This window comes from Epinephelus lanceolatus, chromosome 8 (genome assembly GCF_041903045.1).
Source record: "Epinephelus lanceolatus isolate andai-2023 chromosome 8, ASM4190304v1, whole genome shotgun sequence".
NCBI lineage: Eukaryota > Metazoa > Chordata > Actinopteri > Perciformes > Serranidae > Epinephelus > Epinephelus lanceolatus.
The window spans coordinates 32442770-32462440 of record NC_135741.1 but is presented as its reverse complement, the minus strand read 5'-3'; the positions used below and the strand labels follow the sequence as shown (position 1 = coordinate 32462440).

The 19671-nt window shown below is 42.4% G+C and overlaps 2 protein-coding genes across 3 annotated transcripts; one reads left to right on the top strand and one right to left on the bottom strand.

The window, feature by feature from the left end:
* Positions 1 to 26: 26 nt before the first annotated feature.
* On the bottom strand, positions 27 to 6566 carry c8h1orf174 (chromosome 8 C1orf174 homolog). 2 transcript variants are annotated; one of them, XM_033629814.2, is made up of 4 exons: positions 6372 to 6566; positions 4323 to 4379; positions 3676 to 4044; positions 27 to 1735 (listed from the first exon to the last, which is right to left on the bottom strand). In XM_033629814.2, the coding sequence occupies exons 1-4, from the start codon at positions 6381 to 6383 to the stop codon at positions 1592 to 1594; spliced, it is 582 nt and encodes a 193-aa protein (XP_033485705.2). In that variant the 5' UTR covers positions 6384 to 6566; the 3' UTR covers positions 27 to 1591. The 2 variants fall into 2 exon arrangements, with proteins under 2 accessions (XP_033485705.2, XP_033485706.2); XM_033629815.2 differs by having other exon boundaries at positions 27 to 1732.
* Positions 6567 to 6821: 255 nt separating this feature from the next.
* Positions 6822 to 10523, top strand: LOC117258794 (uncharacterized). The gene is made up of 3 exons (XM_078170202.1): positions 6822 to 8877; positions 9086 to 9224; positions 9400 to 10523. Exons 1-3 carry the CDS (start codon positions 8327 to 8329, stop codon positions 10135 to 10137), a joined length of 1428 nt encoding a protein of 475 aa, XP_078026328.1. The 5' UTR covers positions 6822 to 8326; the 3' UTR covers positions 10138 to 10523.
* The last annotated feature ends 9148 nt before the right edge of the window (positions 10524 to 19671 follow it).

Sequence of the window (19671 nt, the reverse complement as noted above, 5' to 3'; positions counted from 1 at the left end):
AACGAAGGAAATTACACAAACAAATGTTGAAATCATGAAAAAGCTTTATTTTTTATTTCTTCTTAATGTTGGCACGGTGATGTAAAATGCATGAATTAATACAATGTGGCATTCACTCGGTCAGAAAGTTGCATAGGAGTGAAAAGCACTAGTGCAATTACTGTTAACGAAGAAATCCGATGACCAGATTTCATTTTTAATGTCAGATTTAAGTTATCCTCACTTTACTGACAAGCTAAAAAACTTTTATAAGAAACATTTTAAGTCCACATTTTTTAATAAAACATCTTTCATATAGAATCTAGTCTATTTGTATTTTTTTCTTTCTTTTTGTTTTTTTTACAGTTTTCGTAAGTGGTCCAGAATGAAAATCCGTAGAATTTAACAGGATGTTTTTGGTTATTTGCTTGTAATATAATCAACGATATTTCAGGTCATTTTATTTTTAAATCTCCAAAGGTATTGTTGGAATTCTGTGTGCCTGCTCATCAAGGCTAATTATTAGCTGCACTGATATAAATGTGTGTTATGTTATGTTACAGATGTGTTGTATGTTAAACAGCTGCCAAAACCAAAACCAAAACCTTGGCACATTAAGATGTGTTGATGAGAAATATTAGACACTTAGTGAGCAATGACATTCATCTTAAAACGCTGAATATGTAATATTAAAAGCTCTTATTATGGATCTGCTCTTTGGCGCGTGCACTCTGCTGCCCTACCACATTTACACAGTCTGAAACCAGGCCATGAAATCTATCTTTGTGCTGCTTTTATCAACATGTTATTTCTGCATTTTACATTTTAGAACTTGTAATTTGTAGATTTGTGAGAAGAAAAAGCCTTCTGAGTTTGTTGTTTTAATGCAACACTGTTTGGCATCTCTCAAGGCTAATCTCAAACTGCACTAAAATTATGAAGCTGTATGTTACATGGACTCATTTGTCTAAATAAAGTGCCATGCCACACACATCAGCCAGGCGAGCCAAAGCTGACTTAACCATGGGTGGTGTGGGCATATATTCAGCAATAAATAATAAACAGGCACTATATGTTCCCCACACGTGGCTATATTAATCCCATGACTGTAACTATGTTAAAAAAATATCAATTAAAATACTCAGATTTCAGACTAACCATTAAGGGTTGAAAACACTTAAGCATCTTTGTGCATCTGGACGGTCCTTGTCAAGTCAACAATTGTATATTTCCACAAAGAACTTGCTTTAAACAGTTAACACAGTCATAAACACCAGTGGATGAGTTCTGTGATTATGAGTTTTTGAGTTGTGATGAATCACACAGTTCATGACGGGGTAATGGAAGCAGGTTCAAAGCAAATACACACATACAATGTTGGCTTGTAAGTGATGGTAGGCCAACATCAGACTCAGCTACAGTAACGTCATGCCGCCCTTGCTCATCACCAGTAACTCACACAGTACATGTGTGACAGCGTTACGATCTAAGGACTGATTGGATGCAGTATCTGAATACATTTGGCCGCTTTATAATAAGTGCTGAGCAACATCATGTCCTTCCACAGGCAGGACTTTGAGTCCACCACAGTCATCAGTGCAGTTCCTCTTCACTAAGTCTCCACTCTGTCGTCTCGCGCCGTATTACTGAGGCCCAACTCCTCTTCATCGCTGTCCTCTGGTGCGTAGTAATGTCGCCTCCTGTTCTCCCTGTGGACATGGGTTGAAGTCCCTGACGATCTCTGAGGGAAGTCCTGCTGAACAAAACAGTCAGGTGTTTTGTAATTCATTCAACATGGACATAATCTTCACCAAGCAAATTTAACTGCTGCGCTGACACAACTGGCAGTCAAGTCAGTTACTTAACAACTGATGGAGATACTGTGGTTATGAAAACACCCTTTCTTTACGGTGTGTCTTTGATCTGGGGAATCTCTTTGATATTAATGCTACATTTCAAACAGTATCCTTTGGTCTGATGTCAATGTACCTGAAGTAATACTAGAAAGGACGCAAGACATTAAATAGTGATTAGATGTGTGTCACAGTTTTCTTTTCGCCGTTAGAAAAAATCTGCAGGTGGCACTGAGTCATATTTTCAACATCAGTTGGAAGGTGGAGAGGCACTTGTACAGTATTAATAATATTGACTTCTGCTACTGCAAGGCATTTTGGTAGGGACACAGTGTTTCCAATTCTGCATCTTTACAACCTATGGTGTGTGGTTTGTGAGATGAGATGTTTGTTCATCTTGACTCTTCTGCTGCACATCACAGTGCTGAGGGTGCTGCCAAAGGGCTGCGTGATATGCAAAAAGAAAACATGATGTGTTTTTTTGCTGGGGTCTGAACCAAACAAGCTTGTTCCCTTATGTCTGAGAAGCTGGAACCATGAATTGTTTTTGCATGAATAACGATAAATGAATATTAAAATTGCCAATGAACTTTTTAATCAATTGACTAATCATTTCAGCTGTATATTTTTGGTTTATATGCAAAAATCTTTATTTGTAAAGTAACTCAAGTTATAAAATTATTGTAGTGGAGTAAAAAAAGGACAAGGTTTTCCTCTGAGGTGTTGTGGCATAGAAGAACTCTTCAGCCAATCAGTAAGTCAATGTGAAAAACAAATTCTGCACGTTATTACTAGGTTAACTAAATCAGCCACAGAGTGCATTGAGTGCACTCAACCTGGTACTGTTGTGTGTCCACCAAAGCATTTTTTTAAATTTCACAGTTGCCCAGGGCAAGTAAACTCTGTGTTGGTGCAAGTGGAATGCCTCAAGTGAAAAATAAAAGTGATATCCACTGTGATATTATCTGAAAATAAACTGCGTACTGTAACACTTTTCCACCTGAGCTGCATACCAAGTCTGCCTCACCACTAAGTGTTGAACAAAACTGCTGAGAAAAATCTGACATACTGGACACTACTTTGGAATTAACAATGTCATATACAACACAATATTAATTACATTACATATCTCTGTAATGCTGCATGCAAGAGAGACTTGCTATTTGTGCTCAGAAGCTGGATGGCCAAAGCATCCAAGAACAGTATGTAAGCCATTTAGAAGGTGAATGCAAGCAATATCATCCATTTAAAAACCCAATTATTATAATTACTCTAAAACGGAGTGCTCTCTCGACCACTTGTTAATTTTTCTCTTACCTAAGAGAAGAGCAAAATAAGGAAACATTGGTGCATCCCAGAGATAAATGGGTACTAACAAAATAAGAACAAATAGTGGATACAAACATAAATCAAACAAAACGTGTTCAGACATCGCCTCTCTGCATGAGACCAATTGTTTACTATTGCCATGGTGTTCAGCACCACAGACAGCGTACAGGCACTCCGCATAGTCAAGCTGCGCCAGCATTGTTTATCAGTGTGACTAGTTCAGCATCTATTTACACTGATAACGTCATTCTTGCCACCCCTCCCTTTTTCAACACCCCTTGTTCAGAGTATGTTCAGTGGCAATGCTGCTGCATACTAAAATATGCACTTAACTGTAAAAAATTAGTTTGACAACAGATGTGGTTGCTGCTTTATTTATGTTTAGTCAGAGTCTTTTTGGCACAGCCACTCCTTGACTGGCCATCAGTTGGGAACAATTTCCTCTACAAAAACCTCTTGATCCAACCTGAGTCACAGACTGTCCCTATTATGGAGATAAACCATCATGCCTCACCTGTACAGTATCCAAGTTTCCAAAGAACTGCTCCACAGGAAGAATCTGATTACTGTCGTCATCCGGGTAGATGTTTTTGCTGGTGTCTTCACAATCCATGACCTCAGAGTCCTGTTTGTCCCAGACGCCGTACATTCTGCAACTGTCCAAATCCAGCCCTGTCCTCAGTTCATTTTCTTTGCCCTCCTGTCCTTCGAGCTCTGGTGATGCCGAGCATCTCCTCCTGCCTGCAGACTGGTGACACTCACAGCTGATGAGAGAGAGTCTCTCCAGAGGACCGTCTGCTTTGCTGTAACCACCGACTACTGAAGTGCTCTCTGTTGCTGATTGTGTCTTTGGATTTTTCGCACATCTCCTCCTGGTAGAAGTCTGTGAAGGAAAGATTAAGACCAGGGTTAAGATGATGTTATAGTTAACCATGATCAATATCCTGAGGACAACAGCGAGCCTACTGAAGTCTGTAGTTGTCAATGTCTAGCCAGTTATATTTGTCTAGTTCATGGAAAAACATCATACATGGTTCTTTTATAAATCGTTTAAAGACAGATATTATTTGACTTCAGATATATTCTAAGTCACAAACAGCAGAACATAACTGCTTGCTCTTTGTGCAGGATGTTCTCTCCTGTATACAGGTAAACACAAACCTTTCTGGAGCTGCTCTTCCTCTTTCTGGGCTTCAGGCTGTGGAGTTGACCAGGCATCTGCAAAGCAGCACAATGTGGTGTGTTTCATCCCTTGTGTCAATACCCAAGTACAGCAACAGTACATTTTTAAAAACCTGGTTTCAAACAGCAGGGAGACTATTAGATAAATGCACCATGCTTCCCTAGCTTCACACAAGCCAAGCAGCTTTCCAAAACACGCCCTGTAAAAGAGTGCATGGAGTGTTTTACTGGAGCATACCAGCACACAGATAAAGCTGACTTATCTCTGCACATGGTATGTCTAAATGGCTGCTGAGGATAATCACTGTCATGGTGTTTGAGTTTAGCATATTTATGATGTTACATAAGTCAGCCCTGTGCTGTAGAGTTATGCTCCCAGGAAACACAAAAGCAGAAGAACGAGAACTGACTGGACATATGGATCTTTTCCGATTACTATACAACCCCAAATCCAGAAAAGTTGGGACGCTGTGTGAAATGTAAGTAAAACCAGGATGCAATGATTTGCAAATCTCATAAACCATATTTAATTCCCAGTAGAACATAAACAACATATCAGATGTTGAAACTGAGACATTTTAATCAGATATCAGCTCATGTTTATTTTGATGTCAGCAACTCATCTCAAAAAAGTTGGGTGAGGGCCATGTTTACCATGATGTTGCATCCCTTCTTGCTGAAGTTTTGAGAAAGGAATGCTGTCCCATTCTTGTCTGATGTAGGATTCTAGCTGCTCAGCAATCCTAGGAATTCTTTGTTGTATTTTCCGTTTGATGATGCATCAAATGTTTTTTTATTGTTGAAAGGTCTGGACTGCAGACAGGCGTGTCCAGGACCCAGACTCTTCTACTGCGAAGCTATGCTGTTGTGATGGATGCGGTATGTGGTTGAGCATTGTCTTGCTAAAATATGCAAGGCCTTCCCTAAAAGAGACGTTGTCTGGATGGGAGCATATGCTGCTCTAAAACCTCTATGTACTTTTCAGCATTGATAGTGCCTTTCCAGATGTATAAGCTACCCTCACCACAGGCACTAATGCAACCCCATACCATCAGAGATGCAGGCTTTTAAACTGTGGGCTGATAACAAGCTGGATGGTCCCTCTCCTCTTTAGTCTGCAGGACAAGGTGTGCGTGGTATCCAAAAAGAACTTCAAATTTTGATTCATCTGACCACTGTGTTGCTGCCATCAAATTCAGCATGAGTTAATATTTTCCATGATATGGTAAAATGTCTCAGTTTTAACATCTGACATGTTGTTTATGTCCTATTGTTAAAAAAAAAAAAAGAAATGGGTTCATGACATTACCAGATCATTGCATTCTGTTTTTATTTTCATTTTACACAGCGTCCCAATGTTTTTTTCTGAAAGTGTGTTTAAAATGATAAGATCTAAGTACGTCTGAAACAAAGATTTATGGCTGGGCGTAGTTTTGTAGGCAGTCTGAATTTATGCCAGCAAACACTGATAATGAAAATATTCATTTTAACCCTTAAAATGTGTGGGGTCTTTTCAGCAGCTCTTCCTCGTGGCCTCCGCTCTTCATGTCTTTCACCAAACTAACGCCACATGTTTTGAGTGGCAAATCAAACATGGTGGCATTTTTGGGATCAGACTACACGGTGTTAACGGGGGAAACAAACACTGCACAATTTGCCGTTTACAGTTGACACATTTCACAACCCCACCACGGCTCTGTAAATCCCCGAGCAGCTTGAAACCACCACACCAACGGCCTTGCACCCTCCGCTGCTCCGGTGACCAAACCCCACGCAACATGCAGTCAATTAAACTGACGTTACGTTAGGCTACGTATCTTAACGTTAATACCCGTGGCACAAGGACGGTTTCAACGTTGTCTGTGGTTACAGTGACATATTTAATAAGTACCACTACAAGAAAAGCTAGCTAATGTATCGAGATACATCCGCTACAAGCTAATAAGGCTAGCAGGATAGCTATGAGATATCAAACTACTGTGCTACCTGCCTGCTAGCTAGCGTTAATTAGCTTAGCTAAACACCTACCTTACGCATCATTTGCCGGCGTACTGCGTCTGTTTTTCAGCGCCCCCGATATTTATTTTGCCACAGTGTTGTTCGTTATTCTTCCTCCAGTCAACAGGCTTTGGTCAGCTATAAACAACTCCGGTATGTGGCGTCTCCGTCAGTTCTCACTCTTCTGAGGCCGCCTCACTGTTATTTCCTGCTCGCGAGGTTCAATCAGAGGTCACAGTCACGCGTCACGTGAGGGGAACAGCAGGAGGGAGCAAGTGCTTTGTGATGGGACAGCGCCACCATGTGGTTATCTGTAGAGCGCTTTATATTTTGGTTGCTCATTCCTGAAACATGAGGTCCAAAATAAAACTTTTCTTTAGTTAATGAATCAGCCACAAATGTTCCTGCCCACACTCTTGCTCTGCCAATTCAATTTAATTTAATATAATTTCAAGGCTTTATGTGGAACGTCACGTGACCAAACCGGAAAGCGAATTTGAAAGGGCATAGAGCTAATCACCCAACAAGAGAGGTACTACAGGACAGCTGGGAGAATGAGAAGAGCACCAGGGAGCATTTTGCAAAAGTTGGCAATAAAATAGCGAAAGAACTGTCTATTGAAGGACTACAGATAAGCCCACCAGTGGTCTATCCAGTAGAGGCTCCATGGAGACTAGTGTGTCCGAGAGTTGACATGTCTCTGCTGGAAATTAAAAGGACAGGGAAGAAAACAGTTGATTTACTGAGTGCATTTAGCCACTTGATAAATCAAGAATATCAAGACTTTGTGCAGGTGTACACGGACGGGGCGAAAAATCCAGACACAGGTGTAACAGGATTCGGGGTGGCGGTACCAGGAAAAGGAGTGGGTATTTATAGAAGAACAGGTGATGAACTAGGGGTGTACACAGCAGAGATGGTGGCAGTGTTGGTGGCATTAAAATGGGTGGAAATAACAGCACAAAAGAAGACGGTAATATGCTCAGATTCTGCATCAGTTCTTGAAAGTATCACATCATTTCACTCCAACAGCAGGCAGGACATTCTATATCAGGTTCTGCACACAGTCACAAGAATACACAGAAAGGGGAGGTAGGTCACATGTTTTTGGGTGCCAGCACATGTAGGGCTGCAAGGGAATGAGAAGGCAGACAAGTTGGCAAAAAGGGCACTGAGAGCAAATAGGGTTGAAATGCAAGTAAGCATTAGTAAGGCAGAAATGAAAAGTGTAATTAAGGGAAAAATTAATCAGAAATGGCAGAGCATGTGGGACAGAGAGAGCAGAGGAAGACACCTGTATCAAATTCAACAAAATGTTAGACCTTCAAGGATTGCTGGCAAAGGCAGGAGAGAGGAGATTGTGATAACAAGACTAAGGATCAGACACAGTGCCTTAAACAAAATGTTAAAAATAATAGGGAAGCATAACTCTGGTTTGTGTGAGGAGTGTCAGGAGGAGGAATCAGTAGAGCATGTAATTCTGAGGTGCAGGAGGTATGAAACACAGAGGGAGATGATGAGGAGGGGGCTGGTGGATGCAGGAGTGAAGGAAATATCACTAAAAGGATTGTTGGACATGAGTGACAGGTCTCAGCAAAGGGTGCTATTAGAATTTTTAAGGAGTACGGGGTTGTTTAATAGGATTTGAGGAGTCAGGATGAGGAGTCAGTGAAGTAGGTTTGTTGTATAGGTGTGTATACTTGTATATGGGTTGAGCAGAGCCAAAAATCCGTAATGATAGGGGGCGGTAATGCACCAAAATGATGGATGCCAACCGCCGTAAAATCCGAAGAAGAAGAAGAAGAAGAAGAAACCGGAAAGCAGTACCCATCACTTCCGCTTGTCGGAGAGGGCGGTAAGAACAACTGATGGTGTAAACTACGGACTTGTAATCAGCTAGCCTAGCTAATAACTTACTTTTTACTGTTGGCGTTTTATTAGATTTATTTATTATTTGATATCTGAATGTTAGTGAGAGGGCGCAAATGTCTTCGTCAAGACCAATAAAGTACCAGAAGCGAAGTAATCCTAACAATAATTTCTGCTGTGTACCTCAATGCACGATGTCAGGGAAGTACAACTCCACCGTAAGTTTCCACCGCTTCCCAAAGGATGAAACCTTAAGAAAGATATGGATACGTAACGTGAGACGTGAGAATTTGGTGATTAAGAGGAGCAGGGCAGTCTGTAGTAGACATTTCGTCTCCACGGATGTAATTCAACGTGGGCGACGACGCCTGAAAGAGGGGGCTGTACCTGTGTTGTTTGCCTGGAACGACTACTCTCTGGAGAGAACAAAACAACCAGAGGGTGAATTAATTGAAGAGGATGAGATGGACGTTGGACTGTTGCTTCAGTGTCACGATTACGATGCAAAACCAGAACCATCAGCTTTGGATACAGCATGTGAGAAAATAGAGGCCCAGCAGCTGTTGATAGAGGAGCTGCAGAAGACACTGGCTGAGGTCACACTGAAGCAGTCGTTTGGTTTGGAGAGGTTTTCAGCATCGGATGATGACATCAGATTCTATACCAGGTATGTATTAGTTATTAAAAACGAGATTATGGGTGATTAAAATCTCTTGGTCAATCTGTTCAATCTATGTTGAAATTCATTCTAACAGGAGCAAAACATTTAGGCCAGTGTGCTGCCACTGCCTCTTGGCAAGATCTACCAGGGCAAACCTCAATAATGGGTTATGCTTTGGTTTAAAGGTAATCATACTGTGGTTTCACTCTTTTAGATTTGCCAGCTACCGCCATCTACAGGCATTCTGGAGACAGATTGAGCCTGCAACGTGGAGAATCGTGCCTGTTGGTACGTCATCTACTTCCAGCACAACAGCAGCTCCTGACAAGGCCGCTGATCCACCTCGTCCACCGGTAGGCACAGTTCATACAACATCATTCAGAGAACACCACTATATATTTCAATCTAATTTAAAACACAAAGTGGCAGTCTCAGACTTTTGGACCCCACTGTACATACATTTATGATGATCAGGCAGTGATTATTGTTATTACCACTAAGACCTGTCCCCCCTGCCTCCATCACCAGAGCCGATGCCTTCCACTGATTGATGAACTGTTCCTGTTCTTGGTGTACCTATCGCTGGGTCTGAAGGAGAAAGATCTGAGTGATCGTTTCAACATTCATCAGTCCACCGTCAGCAGGATAATCAAAACTTGGGTACATTTTTTGTACACATTCATGGGCGCCATTGGGATATGGATGTCTCCTGAAGCAATTAGAGCCACGATGCCGAGTGTGTTCAGCAAGTACCCTGACACCCAGGTGCTCATTGACTGCACAGAGATGAGATGTCAGATGCCTTCATCTTTGCTCTCACAGAGTGAGATGTTTTCACAGTATAAATCCCACACTACCCTGAAAGGAATGATAGGTGTGTCACCACATGGTGCTGTTACTTTTGTTTCCTCATTGTATTCTGGCTCTATCAGTGACAAAGAATTGTTCAGGCAATCTGGCATTATCCCTCTTTTGGATAAAGATATGGCTGTAATGGTGGACAAGGGATTTGGAATTGATGACCTAGAGCCCTGCAAAGTTTACAGACTGTCTCATGAAGTGCTGTTCACTCAGGACATTGCACGGTTAAGGATACATGTGGAGAGGACAATCAGGCGCATCAAAGAGAACAAACTGTTTGACACTATTATTCCTCTGACCATTGCTGGCAGTATCAACCAGCTTTTTGCGGTAGCCTGCCTCCTAACAAACTATCAAAACAAGCCACTGGTCAAGGCTTGGGCCAAAGAACTGACTATGTGTTAACCTCATTGAGCTAGCCTCTCTGGATATTTGTGGCACTGAATGGCCTGTGATATTATTCAGAGTTGACTCTGACTCTTATCAGCTGTTCTGAAACCGAAAACTCTGAGTGTCCCATCTCAGGGTTCATCAACTCAGAGTTCAGGGTTATACTCAGGGTTTTTCTGAACCTGCTTTCTGAAACAGGCCCCTGCTCGTCAAACTGATAATGAGCCTCCCTCAATTGTCAGTTTGTCCCTCTGTGTGATAAACAATAACACTACACAAAAATGTTAGCAAGCACTAGATTCTTTGATGTTGCAGATTTGATACAGATTCTACATCTTGACTTTGTGGTTAATTTTTATGAGTGGTTTAATTTATCAAATTGCCAACTGTTTTCATTAAAGGACAACTTCTGTATTTGTCAACCTGGGCTCTATTTCTCCATGTGTATGTGTGTGTATGATTCATGGGCACAACTCGTTCTAAAATTGGTTCAGTATTGAGGCGCGAAATGAGCCAAAACGGTAACAGGGGCAAATGCATCCCGTATAAGTTTGAGCATTAAAAGTGCTTTTTATCGCCACTGACCGGTTCAGATCGCCAGTGCTATGAGTGCTATGAGTGGAGTCAGCTGTCAGTCAGTGTTGGAGCAGAGAGGGGGAGGGCTGCCCCGCTGGGTACTGTAAGTGAGTATGTGTGTATGAAGTGTGTGTGTTACGCTAGAAGAGTCAGAGGACGGAGTCTTTTACGTGCTACCCCCTGGAGTGTTACCAGAGTTTTTGGAGTGCTCAAATAAATGGGCCTTTTTCCCGAACGCAAGAACAGGATGTCGCGCAACACCCCGTACAGCTTTCACAGGCTGCCTTTGTCGGACGGTGAGATGCTGACGTTGTGGCTAGTTGTGCTACAAATGGATGCAAACACTCCTGTCCAGACACTGCGCCTTGCAGACCATCGGGTCTACAGTGCTCACTTCTCCCAAGATGACTACTGCCAGCCGAAGAAGAGAAGACATCCAATCCTGAAACACCTCTTCCTCAAGAAAATGGCTGTCCCACGAGTAGAGAGAGCTACAGACACAGTGGAGCAAAGCTCGTGACATCACACAGCCCAGAGGTAAGGGAAAGGCTAAGTTAGTATGCTATTTACAGAGATAGCACTGGCGATCTGAACCGGTCAGTGGCGAAAAACACACTTCATACACACATACTCACTTACAGTACCCAGCGGGGCAGCCCTCCCCCCTCTCTGCTCCAACACTAACTGACAGCTGACTCCACTCATAGCACTCATAGCACTCATAGCACTGGCGATCTGAACCGGTCAGTGGCGAAAAAAAGCACTTTTAATGCGCAAACTTATACTGGACGCATTTGTCCCCGTTACGGTTTTAGCTCGTTTCGCGGCTCCGGTTGCATCCACCTCCCTCAATACTGAACCAATTTTAGAACGAGTTGTACCTATGAATCATATGCACACATACACATGGGGAAATAGAGCCCAGGTTGAAAAATACCGTAGATGTCCTTTAACTGTCTCCCTTCTCTATCTCTTGTATGTCTAGTAAATGTATGAAATCAAACCATACACAGTAAGATATATGAAATCACAAAGCACCATGACACATAAATTGTTTATGAAATGTTATTTTTGTCATTGAAAAACAGATCTTTTTAAAAAAAAAAAAAAAACATTTTTCTCTTTATGGTCATTGCAAAATATACAGTACCTATTTATATAACAATTACTATGAAACCTTTTGATGAACATATGTACAATATAACAATACAACTGAAAGAAGCCAATACATTTTAAAGTTCAGCTGAAATGTATGAAATGTCAAAGTCCCCCACTTGAATTCCCCTGCATCAGTCAGTAAAATCTTTTGGGAACAGACGGGTACTTCTGCATGTACACGTTAAAGTAAAACTGGTCCACCCTCTCTCTGATGACTGCTGTTACCTTCGGGTCAACATAGATACGCTGCACCAGCATGTCTTCCTGGGCACGAGTCACAAAGTCGCACCATTGCAGGCCAGTGATCAACAGTTGACCCTGCACCTGCCAGTAGTACGAGTGGCTTTCACGGAGAGCCAAAGTGCCATACTGCATCTGAAGGTATTTACAGTCCACACAGTTCTTCACATTAGGGCACTTTATCTCAACCAGTCCGAATGGTGGCTGTGTGAATGGATCAAAACTCAAGCCATCTGGTGAGGCACCAGAGCATCAGGGTGGATGATGAGGCCGCAGGGCGTGTAGTTGACATTTTTCATCCTGCAGTACTCCATCGCGGCCTCAAACTCCATGTCTGCACCTCTTCTCATTTCTGCAGTCTGCCTTGTTCCTTTGAGGATTCTTTCTGCAAGAGCCTCTGCAGAGCTCACTCCCCTCACAAAACACACCTCTCTAAAACGTGAGGAGGTGATCCTAAGCCTGCGGAGGTCTGCTGCCTGCTCCCTTGTGGCCGCCATGTCCAGTGTGACCAACGAGCTTTTAAGGTGGAAGTGCTCCTCCTCAGTGCACACATGTACACACTCTGTTGGGCAAGCCTGTACTCTCCCAAGAGGCAGTGGTGGGTAAGGCGGAGGATCTTGGTGCATCTAGACTGGGGTGCTGGTACGAGAGCACACTCCCCTGTTGTGCTAAGCCAAAAACTGTCTCAACAAGTGTTTTCCCGTCACTGATGGCCATAGTTGCTGCTAGAGGTTTCTCTGTAATGTCAAAGTCTTTGTACATGTCTCCAATCTGTAGCAAGGAGATGTGTCAAGTGGCTCCCAAACCAAGCCCTTGTAGAGTGTACCTCTGTAAAAGATGGTAATAGTGTTAGGCATCCCATCATGCAGTGACACAGGTAAATATGTAGGGAAAATTGCACTGTATGTGGATGGATGTATGTATGTATGTATGTATATTATACACACATACATTTTATATACAGTACAGGCCAAAAGTTTGGACACACCTTCTCATTCAATGCGTTTTCTTTATTTTCATGACTATTTACATTGTAGATTCTCACTGAAGGCATCAAAACTATGAATGAACACATGTGGAGTTATGTACTTAACAAAAAAAGGTGAAATAACTGAAAACATGTTTTATATTCTAGTTTCTTCAAAATAGCCACCCTTTGCTCTGATTACTGCTTTGCACACTCTTGGCATTCTCTCCATGAGCTTCAAGAGGTAGTCACCTGAAATGGTTTCCACTTCACAGGTGTGCCTTATCAGGGTTAATTAGTGGAATTTCTTGCTTTATCAATGGGGTTGGGACCATCAGTTGTGTTGTGCAGAAGTCAGGTTAATACACAGCCGACAGCCCTATTGGACAACTGTTAAAATTCATATTATGGCAAGAACCAATCAGCTAACTAAAGAAAAACCAGTGGCCATCATTACTTTAAGAAATGAAGGTCAGTCAGTCCGGAAAATTGCAAAAACTTTAAATGTGTCCCCAAGTGGAGTCACAAAAACCATCAAGCACTACAACGAAACTGGCACACATGAGGACCGACCCAGGAAAGGAAGACCAAGAGTCACCTCTGCTTCTGAGGATAAGTTCATCCGAGTCACCAGCCTCAGAAATCGCAAGTTAACAGCAGCTCAGATCAGAGACCAGATGAATGCCACACAGAGTTCTAGCAGCAGACCCATCTCTAGAACAACTGTTAAGAGGAGACTGCGCGAATCAGGCCTTCATGGTCAAATAGCTGCTAGGAAACCACTGCTAAGGAGAGGCAACAAGCAGAAGAGATTTGTTTGGGCCAAGAAACACAAGGAATGGACATTAGACCAGTGGAAATCTGTGCTTTGGTCTGATGAGTCCAAATTTGAGATCTTTGGTTCCAACCGCCGTGTCTTTGTGAGACGCAGAAAAGGTGAACGGATGGATTCCACATGCCTGGTTCCCACTGTGAAGCATGGAGGAGGAGGTGTGATGGTGTGGGGGTGTTTTGCTGGTGACACTGTTGGGGATTTATTCAAAATTGAAGGCACACTGAACCAGCATGGCTACCACAGCATCCTGCAGCGACATGCCATCCCATCCGGTTTGCCTTTAGTTGGACGATCATTTATTTTTCAACAGGACAATGACCCCAAACACACCTCCAGGCTGTGTAAGGGCTATTTGACCAAGAAGGAGAGAGATGGAGCGCTGCGGCAGATGACCTGGCCTCCACAGTCACCGGACCTGAACCCAATCGAGATGGTTTGGGGTGAGCTGGACCGCAGAGTGAAGGCAAAGGGGCCAACAAGTGCTAAACACCTCTGGGAACTCCTTCAAGACTGTTGGAAAACCATTTCAGGTGACTACCTCTTGAAGCTCATGGAGAGAATGCCAAGAGTGTGCAAAGCAGTAATCAGAGCAAAGGGTGGCTATTTTGAAGAAACTAGAATATAAAACATGTTTTCAGTTATTTCACCTTTTTTTGTTAAGTACATAACTCCACATGTGTTCATTCATAGTTTTGATGCCTTCAGTGAGAATCTACAATGTAAATAGTCATGAAAATAAAGAAAACGCATTGAATGAGAAGGTGTGTCCAAACTTTTGGCCTGTACTGTATCTACATATATACAGTCAGGTCCATAATTATTTGGACAATGATACAGTTGTCGTCATTTTGGCTCTGTACACCACCACAATGGGTTTTAAATGAAACAATGAATACCTGCTTAAAGTGCAGACTCTCAGCTTTCATTTAAGGCTTTTTTCAAAAATGTAGTATGAACCGTGTAGGAATTACAACCATTTCTTCACACAGTCCCCCAACTTTAAGGGCTCATAAGTATTTGGACAAACTAACATAATCATCAATTAAACAGTCAGTTTTAATACTTGGTTGCAAATCCTTTCTAGTCAATGACTGCCTGAAGTGTTGGACACATAGGCATCATCAGATGCTGGGTTTCTTCCCTGGTGATGCTCTGCCAGCCCTTTACTGCAGCCGTCTGCACTTCCTGCTTGTGTTTTGGGTGTTTTGCCCTCAGTTTTGGCTTCAGCAAGAGAAACGCATGCTCAGTTGGATTCAGGTCAGATGATATGACTTGGCCATTGCAGAACATTCCACTTCTTTGCCTTAAAAATGTCTTTGGTTGCTTTTGCAGTATGCTTCAGGTCATTGTCCATCTGCACTGTGAAGCATCGTCCAATGAGTTTTGAAGCATTTGGTTGAATCTGAGCAGGTAATGGTGCCCCAAACACTTCAGCTTTCATCCTGCTGCTCTTGTAAGCAAGACAAGACTTCACTAGAATAAATACAGAGGGTTTATCACAAGATGCAAACCATTGGTTAGCCTTAAAAATGGAAGGCCAGATTAGAGTTTGTCAAAAACCATCTAAAAAGCCTGTACAGTTGTGGAACAGCATACTATGGACAGATAAAACAAAGATCAACTACCAGAATGATGGGAAGACAAGAGAAGGAAGAAGGGAAGGAACTGCTCATGATCCAAAGCACACCACCTCATCAGTGAAGCATGGTGGAGGTACTGTTATGTCATGGCCATGTATGGCTGCCAGTGGAACTGGTTCTCTTGTATTTATTGATGATGTGACTGCTGACAAGAGCAGCAGGATGAAAGCTGAAGTGTTTGGGGCACCATTATCTGCTCAGATTCAACCAAATGCTTCAAAACTCATTGGACGATGCTTCACAGTGCAGTTGGATATTGACCTGAAGCATACTGCAAAAGCAGCCAAAGACATTTTTAAGGCAAAGAAGTGGAATGTTCTGCAATGGCCAAGTCATATCATCTGACCTGAATCCAACTGAGCATGCGTTTCTCTTGCTGAAGCCAAAACTGAGGGCAAAACACCCAAAACACAAGCAGGAAGTGCAGACGGCTACAGTAAAGGACTGGCAGAGCATCACCAGGGAAGAAACCCAGCATCTGGTGATGCCTATGTGTCCAACACTTCAGGCAGTCATTGACTGTAAAGGATTTGCAACCAAGTATTAAAACTGACTGTTTAATTGATGATTATGTTAGTTTGTCCAAATACTTATGAGCCCTTAAAGTTGGGGGACTGTGTGAAGAAATGGTTGTAATTCCTACACGGTTCATACTACATTTTTGAAAAAAGCCTTAAATGAAAGCTGAGAGTCTGCACTTTAAGCAGGTATTCATTGTTTCATTTAAAACCCATTGTGGTGGTGTACAGAGCCAGAATGATGACAACTGTATCATTGTCCAAATAATTATGGACCTGACTGTATATACAGTACAGGCCAAAAGTTTGGACACACCTTCTCATTCAATGCGTTTTCTTTATTTTCATGACTATTTACATTGTAGATTCTCACTGAAGGCATCAAAACTATGAATGAACACATGTGGAGTTATGTACTTAATAAAAAAAAGGTGAAATAACTGAAAACATGTTTTATATTCTAGTTTCTTCAAAATAGCCACCCTTTGCTCTGATTACTGCTTTGCACACTCTTGGCATTCTCTCCATGAGCTTCAAGAGGTAGTCACCTGAAATGGTTTTCCAACAGTCTTGAAGGAGTTCCCAGAGGTGTTTAGCACTTGTTGGCCCCTTTGCCTTCACTCTGCGGTCCAGCTCACCCCAAACCATCTCGATTGGGTTCAGGTCCGGTGACTGTGGAGGCCAGGTCATCTGCCGCAGCACTCCATCACTCTCCTTCTTGGTCAAATAGCCCTCACACAGCCTGGAGGTGTGTTTGGGGTCATTGTCCTGTTGAAAAATAAATGATCGTCCAACTAAAGGCAAACCGGATGGGATGGCATGTCGCTGCAGGATGCTGTGGTAGCCATGCTGGTTCAGTGTGCCTTCAATTTTGAATAAATCCCCAACAGTGTCACCAGCAAAACACCCCCACACCATCACACCTCCTCCTCCATGCTTCACAGTGGGAGCCAGGCATGTGGAATCCATCCGTTCACCTTTTCTGCGTCTCACAAAGACACGGCGGTTGGAACCAAAGATCTCAAATTTGGACTCATCAGACCAAAGCACAGATTTCCACTGGTCTAATGTCCATTCCTTGTGTTTCTTGGCCCAAACAAATCTCTTCTGCTTGTTACCTCTCCTTAGCAGTGGTTTCCTAGCAGCTATTTGACCATGAAGGCCTGATTCGCGCAGTCTCCTCTTAACAGTTGTTCTAGAGATGGGTCTGCTGCTAGAACTCTGTGTGGCATTCATCTGGTCTCTGATCTGAGCTGCTGTTAACTTGCGATTTCTGAGGCTGGTGACTCGGATGAACTTATCCTCAGAAGCAGAGGTGACTCTTGGTCTTCCTTTCCTGGGTCGGTCCTCATGTGTGCCAGTTTCGTTGTAGCGCTTGATGGTTTTTGCGACTCCACTTGGGGACACATTTAAAGTTTTTGCAATTTTCCGGACTGACTGATCTTCATTTCTTAAAGTAATGATGGCCACTGGTTTTTCTTTAGTTAGCTGATTGGTTCTTGCCATAATATGAATTTTAACAGTTGTCCAATAGGGCTGTCGGCTGTGTATTAACCTGACTTCTGCACAACACAACTGATGGTCCCAACCCCTTTGATAAAGCAAGAAATTCCACTAATTAACCCTGATAAGGCACACCTGTGAAGTGGAAACCATTTCAGGTGACTACCTCTTGAAGCTCATGGAGAGAATGCCAAGAGTGTGCAAAGCAGTAATCAGAGCAAAGGGTGGCTATTTTGAAGAAACTAGAATATAAAACATGTTTTCAGTTATTTCACCTTTTTTTGTTAAGTACATAACTCCACATGTGTTCATTCATAGTTTTGATGCCTTCAGTGAGAATCTACAATGTAAATAGTCATGAAAATAAAGAAAACGCATTGAATGAGAAGGTGTGTCCAAACTTTTGGCCTGTACTGTATGTATATATATATATATACATACACACATATATGTATATATATATACATACACACATATATGTATATGTATGTATGTATGTGTATATATGTATGTATATACATGAAAAGGCAGAGTGTGATCTGTGATGAGATGAACTATATGTTGTGTTGCTTGTCTCTTAAGCTGTAACATGCACTGACATATCCTGCTGCATCTAAGGCACTGCCACTATTTCTCCAAGCAGATGTTGCAGTTTAGTCTGGTCAGAGAGTGAATCAAAATCTTTTGCAGATTACATTTAATTTTTGTAAAGAACTTTGTTCTGATGTCTTCATATGTGCTGCACTATAGCAGGAAATGTTGCCCTGTCTCTGAGGACAGAGCTGACACAGCCTGTCTCCTCCAGGCAGTCAGGTCTGCCTGTGTCTGCCAGTTTTTATGTCCAGGCTGTGATCACTGAGTCTGTACATAGTTGGTGTGTTTCTCAGTTTCTGATCCATCACTGCCATTTTAAATGGTTAAAATTGTGTGGGGTACCACTTTGTGGTGAGTCAGCCTTTGTGAATGTTATTTATTAATGCTTCGTAAGTCATTACTTTTCCTTTTTTAGATCATTTATAAGCCATTAATAACTATCTTCATCAGGAGATGAATGTTTGACCACATACCATCTGGAAATGGGCTGCAGGGTGTCAGAGAAACTCAAGGCCATTAATAAATGACTAGCATTTTTAACTGCAGACACAAATTCACTCAAATCTCAGATATTATTGTATCTGTTTTATGCTCATTCTTGTGGACTCCAATGATCTGATGACTGCAGAGACTGATGGAAGTCTCACAGGTACACAGCAGCAGCAAGCTAACTGGCCATCTTTATATGGTGGAGGCCGCAGCTGTCTAGTAGAATCTGTAGGTGAAGGGACGCTGTAGGTTGCTGGAAAAGGCTGTAGGTGGAGGTTCAGGCTACAGCTATCTGCAAGAATCTGCAGGTGGAGGAAGCGGCAAAAGTTGCAAGTAGACACTGATGGAGGTTCTGGTTGCTACAGAATCTGCAGGTAGAGGCAGCGGTGCAGTTTGCTGGATTAAGATGTAGTTGGAGGCTTGGGTTGATGTTAGCACTGCAGGCTGATGTAGAAGGTTGTAGGTGGGTGTCTACCAGAATCTGCAGGCGGAGGTGGCCTTTGCAATTTGACAGAGGTTCCAGATGGAACATGGTTTTTCAGCACTTTTAGATGGTGGAGCCAGTGCAATGTTTTTGGGGGAGGTTGTGGTTTGAGCTTTTGTCTGCAGCTATCTGCTATCTGCAGGTGGAGGCCCGTGCAGCAGACGGTGCAGTATGAAGGGAGAGTTTAAATCTTAAGGTGGCTGTGTGAAGCCAGTGGTGGAGCATGGAGCAGGACAACTCACACAAACCTCCCCAGTTAATTACCTACAGTGAGAGAAGTATTTTTTATATTACAAGTTTCCTGTATTGTGTAGTTTAAATTTGTAAATGATCCATTATCCAATTAAATATGCACTGATTTGTAAACATTTTGTTTCACTTTGCTGTCATATTTCTGCTGTCATCAAAGGTTTTTACAGAGGGAATTTTGGATATCTCTTTTCATCTTAGGTTGGGAGATAGGCGATTTGTTTGTGGGTTGGGAGAGTGAAACAATTCACACCAGATATTTCAAAGTCATGGTCACATATTGCAGGTGGAGGTAA

Bases quoted from the DNA above. Each gene is read 5' to 3' on its own strand.
- LOC117258794 (XM_078170202.1), top strand. From the start codon at position 8,327: ATGTCTTCGTCAAGACCAATAAAGTACCAGAAGCGAAGTAATCCTAAC. The intron at 8,878-9,085 runs GTATGTATTAGT...TCACTCTTTTAG, and splicing joins GACATCAGATTCTATACCAG to ATTTGCCAGCTACCGCCATC. The intron at 9,225-9,399 runs GTAGGCACAGTT...CTCCATCACCAG, and splicing joins CTGATCCACCTCGTCCACCG to AGCCGATGCCTTCCACTGAT.
- c8h1orf174 (XM_033629814.2), bottom strand. The intron at 4,045-4,322 runs GTTTGTGTTTAC...TTTCCTTCACAG, and splicing joins GGAAGAGCAGCTCCAGAAAG to ACTTCTACCAGGAGGAGATG. The intron at 1,736-3,675 runs GTGAGGCATGAT...TGTTTTGTTCAG, and splicing joins GAAACTTGGATACTGTACAG to CAGGACTTCCCTCAGAGATC.